The sequence below is a fragment of the Lepisosteus oculatus genome, chromosome 10, assembly GCF_040954835.1.
Source record: "Lepisosteus oculatus isolate fLepOcu1 chromosome 10, fLepOcu1.hap2, whole genome shotgun sequence".
Lineage (NCBI taxonomy): Eukaryota > Metazoa > Chordata > Actinopteri > Semionotiformes > Lepisosteidae > Lepisosteus > Lepisosteus oculatus.
The window spans coordinates 31,174,927-31,193,110 of NC_090705.1; the positions used below are offsets into that span (position 1 = coordinate 31,174,927).

The 18,184-nt window shown below is 35.6% G+C and overlaps 1 protein-coding gene across 2 annotated transcripts in view; it reads left to right on the forward strand.

Annotated features, from left to right (window-relative positions):
• Positions 1 to 18,184, forward strand: part of LOC102697701 (retinoic acid receptor beta) — a 246,308-nt gene that overhangs the window by 105,721 nt on the left and 122,403 nt on the right. For both annotated transcript variants that reach the window (XM_069195083.1, XM_069195084.1), the window contains one exon: positions 11,021 to 11,509. In XM_069195083.1, the coding sequence (XP_069051184.1) occupies positions 11,329 to 11,509 (181 nt within the window). In that variant the 5' untranslated portion in view covers positions 11,021 to 11,328. The remainder of the gene's footprint in view (positions 1 to 11,020; positions 11,510 to 18,184) is intronic.

Consider the following 18,184-nt stretch of genomic DNA (forward strand, 5'->3'; position numbering starts at 1 on the left):
GCTGCCATTCAAACTTCACACCTAAAATTTGAAGAAAACCACAAGAATAATTTTATAGGAATAAGCAGTAATTTAATTATCATTATTAGAGATTTTTTAGTAAAAGCTTGATTGTCTGTACTGATATTACATGTTTTACACCCACTCTTTATTTAGTCCACAGAGACTTGCATAAGGATTTACTTCATCTGCTTGCTATGATTTTTTTTAATAATGCATAATTTCTCTGAATAATCCTGACCTTTATCTAAAAAAGGTGGTGTCACTATTAGCCATGATCACATTAACAATCACACCCTCTTGTTCTTTAGTGAAGTGATGACCTCAGGCATCTGAAGGTTTTCTTTCAATTGTGAAATCTGATGATATGTCTGCATGTACATTAATGTCTTACTGTATAAAAATGAATGTTATAAATAGAGTATTTGATTACATATTCTAAAATGTGGAATACGTTTTAATTTCTGGAGCGACACATGCTGAATGCAGCTTGCTTTGGATTTGGATAAACTTCAAACTCAGATTCCCTGACTGATAATCCAAGATTTAGGACATGGTTACCAATTGGTTGATTTTCTTTAAAACTAGTGATATGGTGTTGATAGACTCATCTTGGCTGCCTCAGATGGTAAGGTACTGTACATGTCAATCTCTACCACTGTGTCCATGAGCACCAGGTAGTTTGTCCTCTGCTTTCTGCTCCATTTCTCTACAACATTTCTTAGACCACCTGAGGCTGCCTTTATTTATGATTAGAATCTGATTAATAATAATAATAATAATTAATAATTGCTTACACTTATATAGTTCTTTTCTGGACATTCCACTCAAAGTGCTTAACAGGTAATGGGGACTCTCCTCCACCGCCACCAATGTGCAGCTCCCACCTCAATGATTGATGAATGATGCTATTTTTATTTATTAATTAAATTTTATCAGAATTGATTGTTCTGAATCCCTAAAATATATACAGTATGTGTTTTGAAAACAAGACACATTTATCTTGTTTTAAAGATATTAAAAAATATGCAAAACAGGCCTTACATTTGGATTTTTTAGTAAAGAGAAAAGTGTTTATAGTTTTGCTTTCTGAGTTACTTCTTTTGGTATATGTTACAGGAGAGCAAACTTAAAATGTGCATGTAATTAGGCAAAAATTAAATCAAATCCAATTCAAATCACATTGCAATCCCAAATTAAATTAAGATTCCTGATAATAGTGTTTTGTTTGGTAAAACTTTTCTGAGCTTTAAATTCTACTATAACCATTTAAAAGTAAGCAGACCTTTGTGATTAAAAAAATGTTCTAGCGATATCACAACCCAGGTGCTTTATTTAAATTCTGATTTGTTTTAGTGGATCAAAATTCTCCTGCAAAAAGCACTGTAAAAGTGAAAAGCTTATATTTTATGTCACCACACCATTAACTACAGTAATGTTGTTTAAAATGCTGATTTATTATTTTCAGACTATTTATTTTTTCTCCTTGTCTGCCAGTAGAGCCAGATGTTTTTAAAATATGCTTTTTTTTAATGCTGGAGCCATACTAGTCATCTCCTTTTGCACATTTTGGGAAAATAAATGGCCAACTTTTCCGCATTAAAGTGACCACCTGTAGACTTCTCACCAGCACACCTCTGATCTTTTTTATCTGCAAAAGTCTGCATTTTTTTATTTTTTCATGCTTCTCATAGCACGAGTAGGTAAAGATCCTAAAAGTAGGGATCACCCTGCAAGTCACCACTGGCAACCCCTTGAAGCTAAGCATATGTGAGCCTGGTCAGTACCTGGATGGGAGACCTCCTGGGAAAAACTAAGGTTGCTGCTGGAAGAGGTGTTAGTGGAGCCAGCAGGGGGCTCTCACCCTGTGGTCTATGTGGGTCCTAATGCCCCAGTATAGCGACGGGGACACTGTAACTGTAAACAAGCGTCGTCCTTCAGATGAGATGTGACTCCTTCCTGACTCTCTGTGGTCATTAAAACTCCCAGGGCATTTCTCGAAAAGAGTAGGGGTGTTACCCCGGTGTCCTTCCCAGTCATGGCCTCCTAATAATCCCCATCTATGAATTGGCTTCGTTGCTCTGCTCTCCTCCCCTGTGGTGAGAGTTCTGGCACACTATGGCTACTGTTGCATCATCCAGGTGGATGTTGCACATTGGTGGTGGAGGGGGAAGGAGTGGAGTCCCCATTACCTGTAAATTGCTTTGAGTGGAATGTCCAGAAAAGTGCTATATACTGTAAGTGTAAGCAATTGTTATTTTTATTATAATTAAAGGAGTCGTAGTTGTCATTTGTCATGGAAATAACCGGTGCAGAGAGAAGTTCATTCTATGCTTGCAAGAATGGAACGTTAAGAACTTTGATTCCTCATTTCATTTCTGAACAGCAGGGACAGAACTCAGAATTAACTACAACAAGCCGGACACATACAGTAGCTGGGTTTGATTTCTTAGCCCTGGTTGGCTTGTTGTACATTTGGGTTGGATCAGACAATCTTGTTTTGTGTTGAAATAATGCTTTGTTCTATTATTCATGTGAAGAAATTCATACTGGGGATTGAAATGACTGTTGCTAGGTTTCCATAATGTAAAAAAAGATCTGATATGTGTGTATATGTAAGTGCATGCATGTGTTTTGGAAGGTCAAATGAATAGCCAGATATGTAGATATATTATACTAAAAAGATAAATAATAGGCAAATATAATTTACTGATCGAATGTTATGTGACCAATAATGACCATGGTGAGCCAGCTGTATGATGCTTTGCCTTGATTAATTACACATGAAAGCAAACAGCAAATATGCTCATGCTGCACAGTAATATTGACCTTTTTGACTCACATTCCCAAGGTTGTGCTCATTATTACATTTTTTTCTCATTCCTAAATACTCCGGTGACGTTTTCCATCACTAGACAAGGTGTGACATCAGTCAAGCATGACAGGTCATTTCATTACATTCTTTGAAAATTCTCTAAGGGCTTGCCAAGACTAGGAATACGAGGTTATACATTAAAACCCCTTCTCCCACAAAACAAAGAAATCTGTTAAACATTTTCTTGATTTCAAAAACACTGATAAGGTTGATTACCTTAAGGTTATTATAATTGTTGTTGAGGAGGATTATGATGATTGTTGTTGTTTTGCTGTTGTAACTTTACACAAAATCTTTTAATCCTCATATTAAAAAAGTACAAGTGACTGTTTGCAGTATATCCACTGCTGTAGTACAGTATGTACAAAGACATTGAACTGCAGCTTATTTTATTTAAATAACAGTACTTTTCATGGTCTGTCTTCATTGGTATGGTGATTCCACCATATAACATGATTAGTGTATGTTACCTTCAAGGCAATTTTGAAAGCTCATGCTTGGAGAAGTAGTTGATACTGCTTTATAGTGATGCAGGTCTGGATATAACTGAAGTCTGTTTAAAGAAAATGGTACACTTCTCATTTGTATACACTGCATGTGTATTTTCAGGTATAATGTCTAGTTAAAATGTTTGATGGAGCCTGAAACCACTGATTACATTTTTAAATAATGATTATTTCTGATTGTTATTTCATGGCTGAAGATTTTAATGGAACATAGCAAGACAGTATATGAAACTGTCTCCAGCAGTAATGCGATTTACTGTACCTCTAGACTGCATGTCTCATCGAGAAAGCAGCACCCGTTCCAACTATCATAGCATTATTTTTTTAATTAAGAGGACACAAATTATATTTTTATATAGAACACACTACAGTGTGTAAGTATAAGTTGAACATACTTCAAGAGTTGTTTATTTCAAACAGCTTATGCCTCCAAAAAGAAATGTAAAGTTAGGAAATATTTGGCCTGAATTATACATTTTCCAGTTGAAACCTAATAATCCTTCCTATTAATCAAGGTGTTCATTTCTTATTCTTAATGAGTCACAGCTGGGTATCATATGTTATGCTAAATTTTGTTAATCATCTGAAACATTGTATAGATGTTCTTTTCAAGTGTTTTAAATTCTAAAACATCTGAAAACATTGATCCTAGAATAAACTAGGTTGCAAAGATAACTTTAAGCTTTGCAGCAACAGAAAAGACAACACTTTTCTATGAACAGTATTCTATGATTTTCTTTGATATCTCTTAAAAAAGTGAGTAGACACATCTCTTGATTGTAGTGTAAATATAATAATACTCATAAAATTTGTCTTTGATTAATTTTACATCCATATCCTCTTGTCATTGTTAACAGTGGGATCCACCTGACTTTCAATTGATTTCCTACAACAGTTTATAAATTCTCCTTGAAAATTAATTTGGAGTCCATATCATTCACATTCATTTGTCACCAAAGGTTTCTTCACAATGAATAGGGTTACTTTCTATAGTGTATATAAAGGTATAGAGGTTCATTTGAAAACAAGCTCACCGCATGAATAGTTGATTTTTTATGGTAAACTTCCGATCTAAAAGCCTTCACTTGATAACTCCTGACAAATCACAAAATATGTGAATCCTGCAGTAATTCTTGACTTCAAAATCAACAAAAGAGTAAAACGATGTTTTGCCATGTTATACAGGATACAGCATAACACAAGTATCATGCCATATATACCATGAGGTATGTAATTACCAATGTTTGAGACTTGGAATCCAATGTACAGTACAGTACAACTCTGTTATGCTGAATGCCAGAAAGGTCAGAATGGTAAAAAGAAGTTTTCATGTATGTGTTACTTTATTTTTTTTCTCATTTGTTTTCCATAAAAATGGGCGGAGCAGTGGCTCTGTAGCTAAGGATCTGCGCCTGTGGCTGGAAAGTTACTGGCTCAAATCCCGCGGCTGGCAGAGGAATCCTACTCCATTGGGCCCGTGAGCAAGGCCTTTAGCCCCCACTGCTCCAGGGGTGCTTTACAATGGCTGACTCCACGCTCTGACCCCAAGCTTCTCTCTCCCTGCCTGTCTCCCTCATGGAGAGCAAGTTGGGGTATGCGAAAAGACAAATTCCTAATGGAAGAAATTGTATATGGCTAATAAAGTGATCTGATCTAATCTTATCTTATACAATTGCTTTTATTTGGCAAATAGCAATAATATCGTTTATATATCGTTGCATTTTATTTTTGTTTTAATATTGGATATTGTATGGAAGCCTATTAGTGCCCAGGGAGAAAAAGTATTGCTTTTCAATGAAATAATATTGCAGTTTAAACGATTAACTTATTGTGTTTGAACAAGATAAGAACGTGCTTACATGAGAAACCTATTGCATTTAAACAAGATAAATTTGCCTTGAAAGGAGTTAGTTATTGTGTTTAAACGAGATAATTTTGCTTTTAAAAGACATAGTGTGGCATTTAAACGAGATAGCGCTCTGCTAATGCATTGTCAGCAACAGGGGTAAAGACAGAAACATTGTTCCTTCTCCTTTCAAATGACACGTGTCCTGCATTTCGCTGTGTAATTCAAAATTCAAATGTATTTTATGTAAGCATTAGGCAATATTGTTAACAAAGTAATTATATTTTTTAACACCATAAGTATCTTGTCTAAACAAAAAAATATTTTTTATGCAATAATTATCTCATTTAAATGCATTTTTTTTCATTTAAACGCAATAAATATTAGTTCTCCATAGCGCTAATAGGCTTCTGTAATACTGCTTCCAGAATTATGACTGATCACAAAAAAGTTAATATACTCTGCTGTAGTACATCAATGTTGCAGAGATCTTAAATCTTCTAGTACGCTAAGAGAAGACACGACATGACATGGATTTAATAAATCACAGACATAGCAGTATGAATAAAATGAAAAAAAAATCATTATTTCCTTTCCATTTATTAATAAGTATATTTAAGATTAATGTGGTATATTTTGTACATTTTAAAAAGTTTTGTATGGAAAAACTTGAAAAAATCTAATATTTTTTTAGAAAATAAAGAATTGTTAGGTCTTTCGAAATATCTGAGCAAAAAATTGTAAGCACTCTTTTCAATAAGTACCGCTTACTGAATGCAACATTTTCTCCTTTTCAGTACTTGCAGTTTTGACATGATTTCAACCTGTTAGTGGTTTTCTGCAGCTTTTATCTCAGTTGACAGTTAAATCTCCAGGCCCTTCAATAAAATTAAGTTATCTCTAGCCTGTACTTTTTTCACTTTTCAAAAGTTCATCTTCAATTTACATGTATTGAAAGATAAAGGAATGTGATTATGTCAGCTTGAATTTTCATACAAAAAAAAAGGTTCACGTTCAGTTCTTCCCTACTCTGTACCCAGTCCTACAGAATGTTTCAGGAGTACTTTTGTTTATAGTAAAACAACCTTAATAAACTAATACGAGTACTTTAATTCTATAAATTATTTAATTCGTATAATAATTAATATTAAATTCTGTAATAAAAACAAACATGTGAAGACCTTGTGCAATTTTCAACAGGATAGGATGTCGTCCATCCATTTTCTGATCACTTTATCTACAGCTGTTCAGGTTTGCAAGACAGCCTATCCCGGCAAGCAACAGGCACAAGGCAGGACACACCCTGGATGGGAAACCAGTCCATCGCAGGGCACACACACAGACACACACATGCTCACACACAGCCCGTTTCCCCATAAGCCAATTAACCTACCATAGCAGACTCCTGACACCATGGTGAGCATACAAACTCTGTGCAGATTAGCACCCCAGGTAAAGAGATCAACCCAGGGCACCAGTGCTACGAGGCAGCATTGCTAACCACTGTGCCACAGTTCTGCCTATTTGATCAAATCAAAGTTATTTTAAGCAATCTCACTTTATCTTAATTAAAATAAAATTGGTCAATGATCATTGAAAAATTAGATTCTTTTATTTTGAGTCTCATTTTTTTCATTTTGCCTTTAAAGATCTCTGGCCATATAAAATACTGTTTTAGCACAATTTAATTCTTGATAACAATATTTTATTTTAGAAAGTCCGTCTTATGTTAAAATATCTCTACCATCTATTTCAAATGTAAGCGATATATAAAACAATAAAAAGACAATCAGCTTAAAGGATCAAATTAAATATAAACCTGTCTTAAAAATGTTTTAAGATGTGTGTTTTTTTCTGAAACATTAATAATAATTGTGTGCTCAAAAGAGAAGAGTTAAGTGATACAAATATTTTGGTGGGTTTACATTTGTGTTTATTTAGCTGAATTAATATAAACTGTGGTTAACTATAACAGTAGAATAACTTGCACTGGTTTGTTTAACTAAGATAACCCCCTGAGGTAATAGATCAACAGAGCACTGAGCAAATATTAAAGTACTCAAACAACTTTATAGCCACATTACAGAAGCCTTTTAGAATGGTTAAGTATGTGAACTGTAGAGTATACTACCATGATTGATACTTAATTGCCAAAGGTCAGTAGGTCAACATGCAGTCAAGAATAACATGCATGTTCACATGTGAGGTATTAAATGGCTTAATATAATTAATATGAACAGGTACAGTACATGATATTGCATTCTTTTAGTTTTTCTTTAAGACATTAATTCTATGAATTGGCGTCATTACTCTGCTCTCCTCCCCACTGATAGCTGATGTGTGGTGAGCGCTCTGGCGCATTATGGCTTCCGTCGCATCATCCAGGTGAATGCTACACATTGGTGGTGTTGAAGGGGAGTCCCCATTACCTGTAAAGCGCTTTGAGTGGAGTGTCCAGAAAAGCGCTGTATTAGTTTAAACAATTATTAATTAATTATTATTAATTCATTTTTATCACATTCACTGCTGTATGCCTAGAACACTCACAAGAAAGAAGACAGACACTTTAGCTCTATACACAGAGTTCAAGAGCAGATGTGTGAACTAAGGGATAGACACAGCATGAAAGAATATTGTACATCCCTGCAGCAAATCCAGAATCCTCTACAGGCTATGAGCAGTATTCTCCAGTTTGTTTGGCAACTCCACACCTTAGAGAAAGTTTCTGTTTCAAACAGAAGTAATCAGTGTCAGATCATACATATACATGAGCATACAATATTCTGAATATACAATATTATGAATACAATATTCTTCTTAACAGTGTTAAAATAATTGTATTATGTACTTGAATATCTTTCTACTTTCATCACAAACGTTTCTTTATAACAGCTGAGCATGTTACAGTATGTCTTTTGGAATTTCTATGCTGTTGGTTTGAAAACAGAACAGAAAGTTTATGCGTGAGGGTTTCAATCTAAATTGATCTTTTCTGACTTCAGGAGCATGATTGAGAGCTATGATATAGTCCATATATTTATTTTAGTTTAAGGCTTAAATTTAGCAAACAGGCTGAAACCTCTATTTATGCACAGTTCATTGTATTTTGCCAAATTAATTGACCAGTAAGCGCAATGAAAATAAGGTGTGTACATTTTCATTAAAAAAAGGGTATCTTAATTTCTTCAGTGAAAAAAAAAACACGTGCAGTAGCTCTTATGTAGCACAGCTACCTGGCTACCATGCTCAAGAGTACTAAAGCAATATCTTCCTATTAAGCTACAAGAATCACATCCATAAAGAGCATTAGCTGGGGGATCATTAATTATGAAGTGTAGTTACATATCACTTTAATAGCACTATAACTGCAGATTGGTGCATTATGACTGCAGTTATATTGATGCAGTTATAATTCTGCTGAACTAGATTTACTGTGCAGATTAATTGGAGTCTATCTACTCTTTTATTTATTGTTATTCTTCTAATTCTACTGTGTGGTTCTCGTGGTTTTTGTGGCACAACTGTTGCTGATATCTGTAAGTAAATTTAAAGTAAATTTTATACTAAATTAAACCTACAACTAATCTCGTGTTTTTCCTTTTTACACTATTAAGACAGTACAGATGTGCCAGCCTGTTTCCTGTTTCCTTCCATTGTGCAGTTACAGTCCTATATGGACCAATCGGATGGGCTGGACAATAACTGGATGTCCTTTGCTTGCTCTAGAATGCTCTAAGGATTATTTAAGTGTGGTTATATTTGCCTTTTATTTTATTTCTGCGTCCTTGAGCCAATGGGGTGAATTCAGTCTTATGGATTGTTAAATTATTCTTTGGGATAAAGAACTGGCTTCCTACTGCATTGGATGCTTTTCATGAATGACGAACTAAATTCAGAAACTTTATAAATGTCAATTTAAAAGAAAGTTAGTCCAGAGAATACAGAACTATCACATTTACTTTATTAGCTTAAACCCAGCAAGATAGTTACCTAATATAATGAACCACACTGTAATTAATTTACAATTAATAAAATGCATCCATCATAGAAGGTGTTTCTGCTTAAACTGGGAAGCTTATTTGCATAACATAATAAAGGAAACCACAGGCATAGCTTAATTCTTTCAATGCAAGTTCACAAGAAGTTTACTCTTTCCCCCCAAACAGAATCTATTCTTAAAATGCACACATTTAAAAATATCATATGTCACACAAAAACAGAGGAAGGAAATGCATAGACCAAACCTACTGTGTGTTGTGTAGGTATACTGATGTTATGTGTTTTGCATTGATTTAGCAGTTCTTTAATAAACACAATTTTAATGGTACAGTACATAAGCTACCCACATAGTAGTTTAGGTGGGTAGTAGTGTAGTGGGGTAGTGGGTACCCACATAGTATACATATCTTTAATTCTGATCCTTCTTAAAATCCAAGTAAAATTTAATCTAAACAAAACTGATCAAGATGAAGTACCTTTTTGAGATGCTTGTATTATGGAAATTGTGTTCTCCAGAGGGAGGAGAAAATCTGCTTTGTTTTTATTTTTTTTTCCTGTTGTTGGCCTTCCTTGCCTGAGATGAGGTTTCTGGGAGTAATCAAATTAAGGGTGTGTTAACCTTAGCTGCTGCCCCTCACAGATGTGTGAAAACTTCAAAGCTAATCTTCCTCTGTGAGAGGAAAAGCACAGCCCAGGGGTAGTGAGCTGACAAGAAGAGATGATGATGGTGACACAGTGGATAAGTGAAAAGTCAGATCAAGAGAACAGTGTTGAACTGTGAGCAGCTTTCAAACTAATACAACAGTCTAGATAAGGCAGGCTGTGCTTCGGTTTGTATTACCATTATGTTTTCTGTAATTTATTTTGCATCGGTATAAGGCCTTTCTTTTCCATTTATTCACACGATATGTGACACTCATACTCACACTAATACTCACCCAGCTTTAGATTCTGTGTTAATTTTGTGATTTAGTTGCTTTTTATGACTACTCTTTATGATGCGTTACATTTTTGTTGGGTGGTGTACTGTAGTACCACTATCTTATTATAAGGGAATTTGCATTTGCAAAATAATGACAGGAATACCAACACCCATTTTACTTAATACTCCAGATCTATTCAACACCATCATTATCTCTGTCATCTGTGCAAGAATCACCACCACCCTCCTCACATCCTGGAGTAATGCTCAGTGATTTCTTGATATATAAAATCATCAAACCAATCAGCATTATCATTTATGTGGCTACAAAAAAACAGATTTACATATTTACAGATTCCCAAGTTTTCTGTACTTAATTTTTGTGACTTTTACTTTGTGCCGTTGACTGATTCTGTTATTCAGTTAACTCATAACATTAAAACTCTGATAATTACAAAACAGCTGGTCTTCACTTTTTTTTACCTTTTTGTAATCTTTACTGGCTTTTTGGTGTGACCTACTTGATACCAATTTTTAATAGTACCAATGTTTTGTAAGTATAACATTCTTTTCCTTCCCAGATGAGTTTTACTTTCTGTATAACATAAACACTACATTTTTTTCCCAGGCAAAAATACCCTTGTTAACTGTATTCTCTCAAACATAAAGTATAGGCTACAGCATAATTCTTAGAATATGGAGTGCAAAGGTTTAATATAGAGACTTTGGAATTTTGTTCTTGTAGTGTGAAAGATTTTGGAAAATACTGTTTCTATAGATGTTCAGATATACATGTATCGATCTGAAGCAAGCTGTCTTACTCAGGGTATGCATGTGCTGTAACATTATTTTTGAACTTCTTGCTTTTTCAGACAACGGAGGATTGTGCTGAAATGAGAATGAGAAGCTGAAGGACCTCTTTTGTTAGCAGCCCTGCAGAGGCTGCCTTTATCATGCGATTTTCATGAGCTTTTCCTCAGCCTCTGGAAAAAAAAAGGAAAAACTGAAGTAGAAGACAGCCATGGAGGAGTGAATCCAGAACAGCTAAATAAATGGATGGTATCTTCTTCACCCGTTCTATTACTTAAATGCCTTTTTTGCTGCCACACGTTAAGGTTGTAGTTGACGGGCATAAACGCAATGATTTAGAGATCCTGTGCTGCCGTTGATCCTAGGAGCAATGAAGATGACAGCCAGGAGTCAATCCTGCCACATTCCTGTGGATGACCAAATGAACCGTTATCCGGCTGGCACCTATCCTTTCCTTTTCCCCTCAGTGATAAGTGGGCTCCCTCTTCCTCCTCTCCAAAGGCTTCAGGGTCACCCTCCCACCAGTGGGTGTAGCACCCCATCTCCGGCCAGTAAGTATAGCCTGAGGCTTCCCTGTGATGTGTGCAATTTGTCTGGTGACATAAATGGTTTAGTGCAATATCAACACACGTGCTTTGATTTGCATTAGATTGGTGCCATGTAAAAAAAACATTCTATGCATCACACTTAAAAATCCAGATGTGAGTTTTACATCACCAGCTCATTGAGCATTCTTTTTAATGTATTTACATGATGAGCAGATACTGTAGGTCGGTCAATTGCTTCCTTGGGAAAACAGAGTACTGCCCTGGTTTCATAAAACTAACAGATGTACAGTATTTGGTGTTTGGTATTCTGTTGAAATAAAATTTACAACAATGGGTTTATTAAAAATCTGTGTTCACAGCCATCTAAAAAGACAGTGTCAATTTCAGTACTATGGTCATATCCTAATTAATGCTCTAGATGGGCAAAATATGTAGACTATTTGGCCTGACTCAACTGAGGGAATGGCAGTCTAACTGAAAGGATAGGCTACCCAAACCTTCCTTCAGTTTTGCAAGGAATGACCTAGGGAGATTAATGCAAGGTTGTAGGAAGGGTTGTAGGGGAGGCAGGGATGAATGCATGTTATAAGATATACTGTACAGTACAAATGGATGACCTGGGTGCAAGACAAATGTATGTAGGCAAGCAGAACTGTGCAAGATAAGGATCTATCCATTCTCCTGAACTTCTGTTATAAACGCGTAAGTAGTTGATGATCTCCTGGTGACAATCAGCTTGATTGAAGGCAGTCTGTCTGTGAGAGAAGTTTCGTGAACAATGAGATGCTCTGTTTCAAAAATCAGCAGCCAAATCCAAAAGAACTGGGAAATCAAGTCTGTGAAAAGCCTCACCTCACCAGCCCATGACTTTCATATTGGTCTGATACTGTACCTCTACATAATCTTTCTACATAAATAAGAAGTTTAGGCATGGAAATTAACATGAAAACACAACCTGCCCATGAGCTGAATGACTGTAGTTTGCCATCTGCATATGAAAGTGATCTGCATGCTGAGAGGCTTTTCAGGGGTAATGTTGACAGCTGATAAGTCATTGTCTTTGTTGGGCCAGAAAACATCTGAGGTGGTGACAGAGACAGGGGTGGAGTATTTTATTCAGTGATGAATGCCATTTTGGCCTTGACAGACCTGTGAAACAATGCATGTATTTATGTCAGGCTGAGTTTGATATGGCGATGCTCAACCCAACTTGTGTGGCAACGAAAGAGTGAATCATTTGGGGAAGAATCTATTTTAACACAAGAATGCCTGTGATCCAGACTTAGGTCAGCCTTACTGCTCACTGATACTGAAGTCTCATTTTTTTCAGCAGGACAGCGCAAGATCACATAGTCCCAGCATTATAATAGCTTGAATTAAAGAAAATTATTTTGAGGTCTTGTTGGAGTTAGTGTTTTCTTCTGACATGAGCAAAATAAAGCGTCTGTGGGAACATCTTACCAATGCCTTCAACAAGAGATAACATCCACTGACCAAACCTGATTTGGTTTATTCTTTGACAGAAAAATAAACATAATAACATAACTACAAAATAGTTATGCCTCTCGTATTTTTTGCAATTGGACATTGCAAGTTAAACGTTTCAAAAACTCCTTCAATTAAGTGTTGTGTTTCCATCAATTATATGTTGTGTATGCTTCAGACCTTGGTACTGACGTAAAGTTGTTTTTACTGTTAATCAGTCATGTAATCCATTTTAATTCCAGTGCTTAGATCTGAAAGCAAAGTCAATATGAAGCACTAAGTATAAAGCACTTTAACTAATTTATTGGGAAACCTAAAAAAGTCAAAAGATTTTAAAAAAGCCGAATCATTCAGCTTCAAGTGCAGTGTGATCCCTTGCCTAAGGCAAAGTTAAGGCCTGCTTTCTGTCTTCATCTTTTTAATCTTCAGTTTTTGGAATGGAGGGTGTCTAAATGAAACCCTGAGAAGAAGCTGAACTTCTGTGCAGCTGTGGAGTAAACATTAAGCTGCATCTGATCCCAAGATAAAAGATGTTAATCAGAAGTCATCACATTTGACTCCAGCCTCCTGGCTTGTTTTGCCCAGGTTTTGTTTCTTTCTCTGAAGGTTTGTGCCTGTTCCCTGCCTTTTTGCAATAACCTGTACAGCACATAAAGGACAAGAAAAAGAAGCATCGCTCCAGTTCTGACAACGTTCAGGTGGGAAATGTTGGTGCACCATGATGGTCAAAGCTTTACACACATTTTCAATTGGATTGGATTCAAGTCAGGGTGAATGATTAGCCTACTAAGGGCATTCACTGTCTTCTTGTCAGACCAATTGGGCCTTTGACCTTGTGCTTCAGGTTATTGTCCAGTGGAAATGTGAAGCTTTGACTCATTCTTTGCACCATTAACATTTTCCCAATTCAGAAAAATCTTCCCAACCCCAGCTCATGAAAAACATCTCTATGCTATGTGCTATCACCACCATGCTTGACAGCTGGGATGGTGCCATCTGGGTGATATGCTGTGTTTGGGCTTGCACAATTATGACTTATACAGTATGTTTGTCTCATCTGACATTAATTCCTCTCCCATATATTGGCAGTATAAATCTGTTATGAGGTTTAAGATGAATATTTTTCAGTAATGGTCTCTTTCTTGCCACTCTTCCATACAGGCTAGCTGTGTGTAGTAACCAGGATATTGTTGGTGTATGAACAGTGACATCCATCAAAGACGTAGATCTTTGCGAATCTTTCAGACTCACTGCTTGCTTCCCAGTGGCATCCCTACCCAGTTTCCTGCTTTCCTTGCTACTCAGGAAGGGTAGTCTGAGTAGAGTTTGATTTCATAGTAAGGCACTTCACTGTACTGAAAAGGATAAGTAACCTTCTCTTCATCAGTGTCTTTCTACCACTTTATCCCTGATTTGTTCTTAAAGCTCCCAGGTCTTCATGGTCAATTTGTCATATCACCATGTCACGGAGCTTGAAATGTAATATCTATCCGAGGGAATATCCAGAGACTGATACATTTGCTCTGAAGTCAATTGAAACCAGTTTTATTACTCAGAGTTCGTAACATTAATATTGAGAGCTTTCAAACTACTCTTTTGCAACTGATTTAGAGTTGCTGTAGTAAAGATGTTAAATACTTATTCAACTGAGTATCTTGTAATTTTCTTTAAAAATCTCATTTATTTACATATTCTAAGCATTTTAAGCCTCATAAGTTTGTAGGAGATTGCATAGATTCAAAATATAAAGTCTTTTGAATATAATCACTGCTTCCTCAGGCAAAATTTGAAATTTATACGCAGGTAAATAGTTGAGAAAGAGTCTGTACAAGACTGCTTTGCAAAAACATGTAAATGAGTGTACAGAATTATTGATATGTTTCGTTAATCATATGTTTAGAAATGTACAGTATATTGTGCCCCCTTTGGTTTTCATTAATGTAAGTACACCATTTTTACATTTATTGTGTGGCATTTAATTTTTCCATGTTAGAATGCAGAATAAATCAGTGCACATGAAATTAAGAATGAAGGCTTTTATATCAAAGAAATTATTTACAGTATGCTGTTGAAGCCTGTTGCTCAAGGGGCAAATTAAAACTCTACTGTAATACAAACCTAATAATACTTAACTGGACAGCTCACAGGAATATTGGAAATATTTTAAAGGTTTGTTGAGTATCAGCAAATGTAACTATGATAATTCTCGCAAAAGAGAATTATTTCTCATGGGCTGTCTCTGCTTTTGTTATGTATTATATTAGAGTGGAGTTACTAATAATTTACAGTATATTGCAATATTATTCAGACCCTTACACAGTTTTTACAGTACGTTTTCCTTTTTCAAAGCCTGTACTCATGACACTTTGATGTAGCGATTAATATTTGTTATATACAGTACACAAACAATTTCAAACATTCAAAGCAAAAAAACTAAAAACTGAGGGATGAAGTTGTATAAAGGCACAGATCAGGAGAAGGGTACAAAATATTTCAAAGTACAAGTATCTTAATATAGTATCTCTTTAAGTATAATGAAGTCGATCATTAAGATTGGCAACCACACACTGTCTAGATCAAGCTGTTCCTCCAAACTGAGCAGCTGGGCAAGGAAGAAACATTTAAGGAATCCTAGTGTGAAGCCAGCAATGATTTTAAAACAGTTCCAGAGTCCAATGGCTGAGATGGGAGAAAATGCCCATAGGTCAACAATATCCAAGTCACTTGAAAAAGGGGAATCATATGGTAGTGAAAACATTTCAAATTCTGCATGAGATTTCCAACAAAACACACACGTGATACCGAAAACATGCTGTGGTCAGACGAGACAAAATTTGAACTTTTTTGTTGGAATGTAAAGTTTTATATTTGACGCAAACCCAACAATGTGCATTACTCAGTCAACACCACCCCTACTGTCAAACATGGTGGAGGCAGGTGTTATGTTATAGTTCTGCTTCTCATCCACAGGGACTGTGAAGCTTGCCAAGACTGGTAGAACATAGATGAAAAAAAGTATTGGCGAAAAATCTGCTTCAGATTTAAAACAGAGGCAAAATTTTATCTTTCATCAGGACAATGATCCAAAGGCCAAAGGCTACAATGGATTTTGTTGAGTGCTCAAAGTCAAGATTTGATTCCTACTGAGAATTGTTTTCGAAATACATGAAAACTACTTTGCCTAAATGATGTACAAGAAACTTGATAGATCTTGTGCAAATCCGATTGAAAAGAATGGGCAGAAATTGCACCAATCTGGTGGACAAAGTTGGTAGGGACTTTCCCAAAAACACTTAAGTTAGCAATTGCTGCCAAAGGTCCTTCCACCAAATATTGAAATATGGATCTGAACACTTATGCAACCAAAGCATTTCAGGTTTTCTCTCTTTAGTTTTAACAGTTCTGACATTTACCGTAACTTATCTAACATGCTTCTTACATGATTCCCATGAATTCTCCAGTTTGAACACTCAGGTTTTAAATAAAATATTACGTTTTAAGAAAGTGTATACGCTTCAATGTTTTGTAATGTCTTCTATGGCAGACCATAGGAAGGATCTGAAACTTCTGCAAGGCACAGAAATTATTCTTTAGTGATGGTCATGCAATAAAAATATAAATGGGAAAAGTATGCTTTTCATATACATATATTCCTTTATATAAGAACGTCTTAGGAAAATATTATTTTGTCTATTGACATTTACTTGATAGATAATCTAGAGTGGAATGTACTGTAATATGTACTGTATATCATGATATAAATGCTGCAGCCTTGCTCCTTCACGTGAAGCCCAGAAATATTCTGAAATAAAGAGCTAGGCTCTGCAATGCCCTGGAGAATTTATTTGAATTCATCAGCCTTGTGGATGTGCTCCCATATAGAGGTTCTACTTGTCAAGGTTGTTCATTCTGGTTTGGATGTATAAATAAACAACCAGATAAAATCAACCCTAAAAAATAAATAATGACAGATTTGATTAAATATCTCTATTTGTTGCCCATCCAAATATATATAAAAAACTCTACATTACTTTCACATTAATGGAAAGTCTTTTCCCCATGAAGTATCTTTAAAATCTTAAAACCAATTACGCCAAGGGATAAAGTTCTCAATTACAAGAAATATGCAGACTTGTGTACTTTATGAGTTGATGTTTTACCTTGCTTCATTTTCTCAGTAGTAAGAACTGTTGAAGAAAAGTACCTGCAATATACTGTAATGTGATATTAGATAAAGAATCCTCACTTTCAGAATCTTATACTAGATCATAAAACTGAAGGTGAGAGACATCAATCATTTTCAGGTAGCTAGAGGATATATTCCAAAATAAGAACGAGATTCAGTCTCAGTAATAAGATCATCAGAATTATCATCTGATATTCATTGGTTGAAAAAAGAAGTGTGCTGGACTAGTGCATGCACGACAACCTTCAATGATCTGTAGGTCATTATATTTCATTAGCCAAGGTAAACTGGGTATGATGGACCAGAAGCGTCCATGACAAAAAGCGAGGGAAAAGAAGTATATATTTACCAAAACAAGGGCTCGTACGCCAAAATCTGTAGATCTGTGGCTGTGATAGCTGTCAACTGTAAAGATAATAGGTCTGTGCGTAGAGTCATGAAAGTGAAAAACTGAGAACTCTTAGCTTGTTAATTGTCTTGAATGAAGACTGGATGAAAACAACTAAGAAAGCACAGACTCACTGGAAATGAAAGCTGTATCACAGTCCCCTGAGACTGCTTGACTAGCTGTGGCTATCCTATTGGCATCAATAGATCCTCACCCCCCTTAGGGACACCAGTAACACAATCAAAAGCAAGGAAGCACAACTGCAAAAGAGAAGCTGTTCACAGAATCCCCTGTGAAGGGTAAGGGTATACAAACAAACCTAGTGGGATTTATTTACATGTATGTGACTGATATTTTACCCGAGAGCCTTTTCTTACAGGGTATTGTGCCTTCAATTTCCATGTTCAAATGTGTTTTAATAAGTTGAAGGTACCCAGCGCCTAAAAAGTATAAAGTTAAATCAAGTACTGTAGCATGTAACAGTTATCACATTTCAATATATAGTATTGTTCATGAGTGATTTTCAGCTAATACTACTAACTTAGAATTTCAAAGGGATAAGATATGTGTGTGTTAGTGGGGCTGATTGTTGTTGAGTCATATGTTGAAACACATTGAA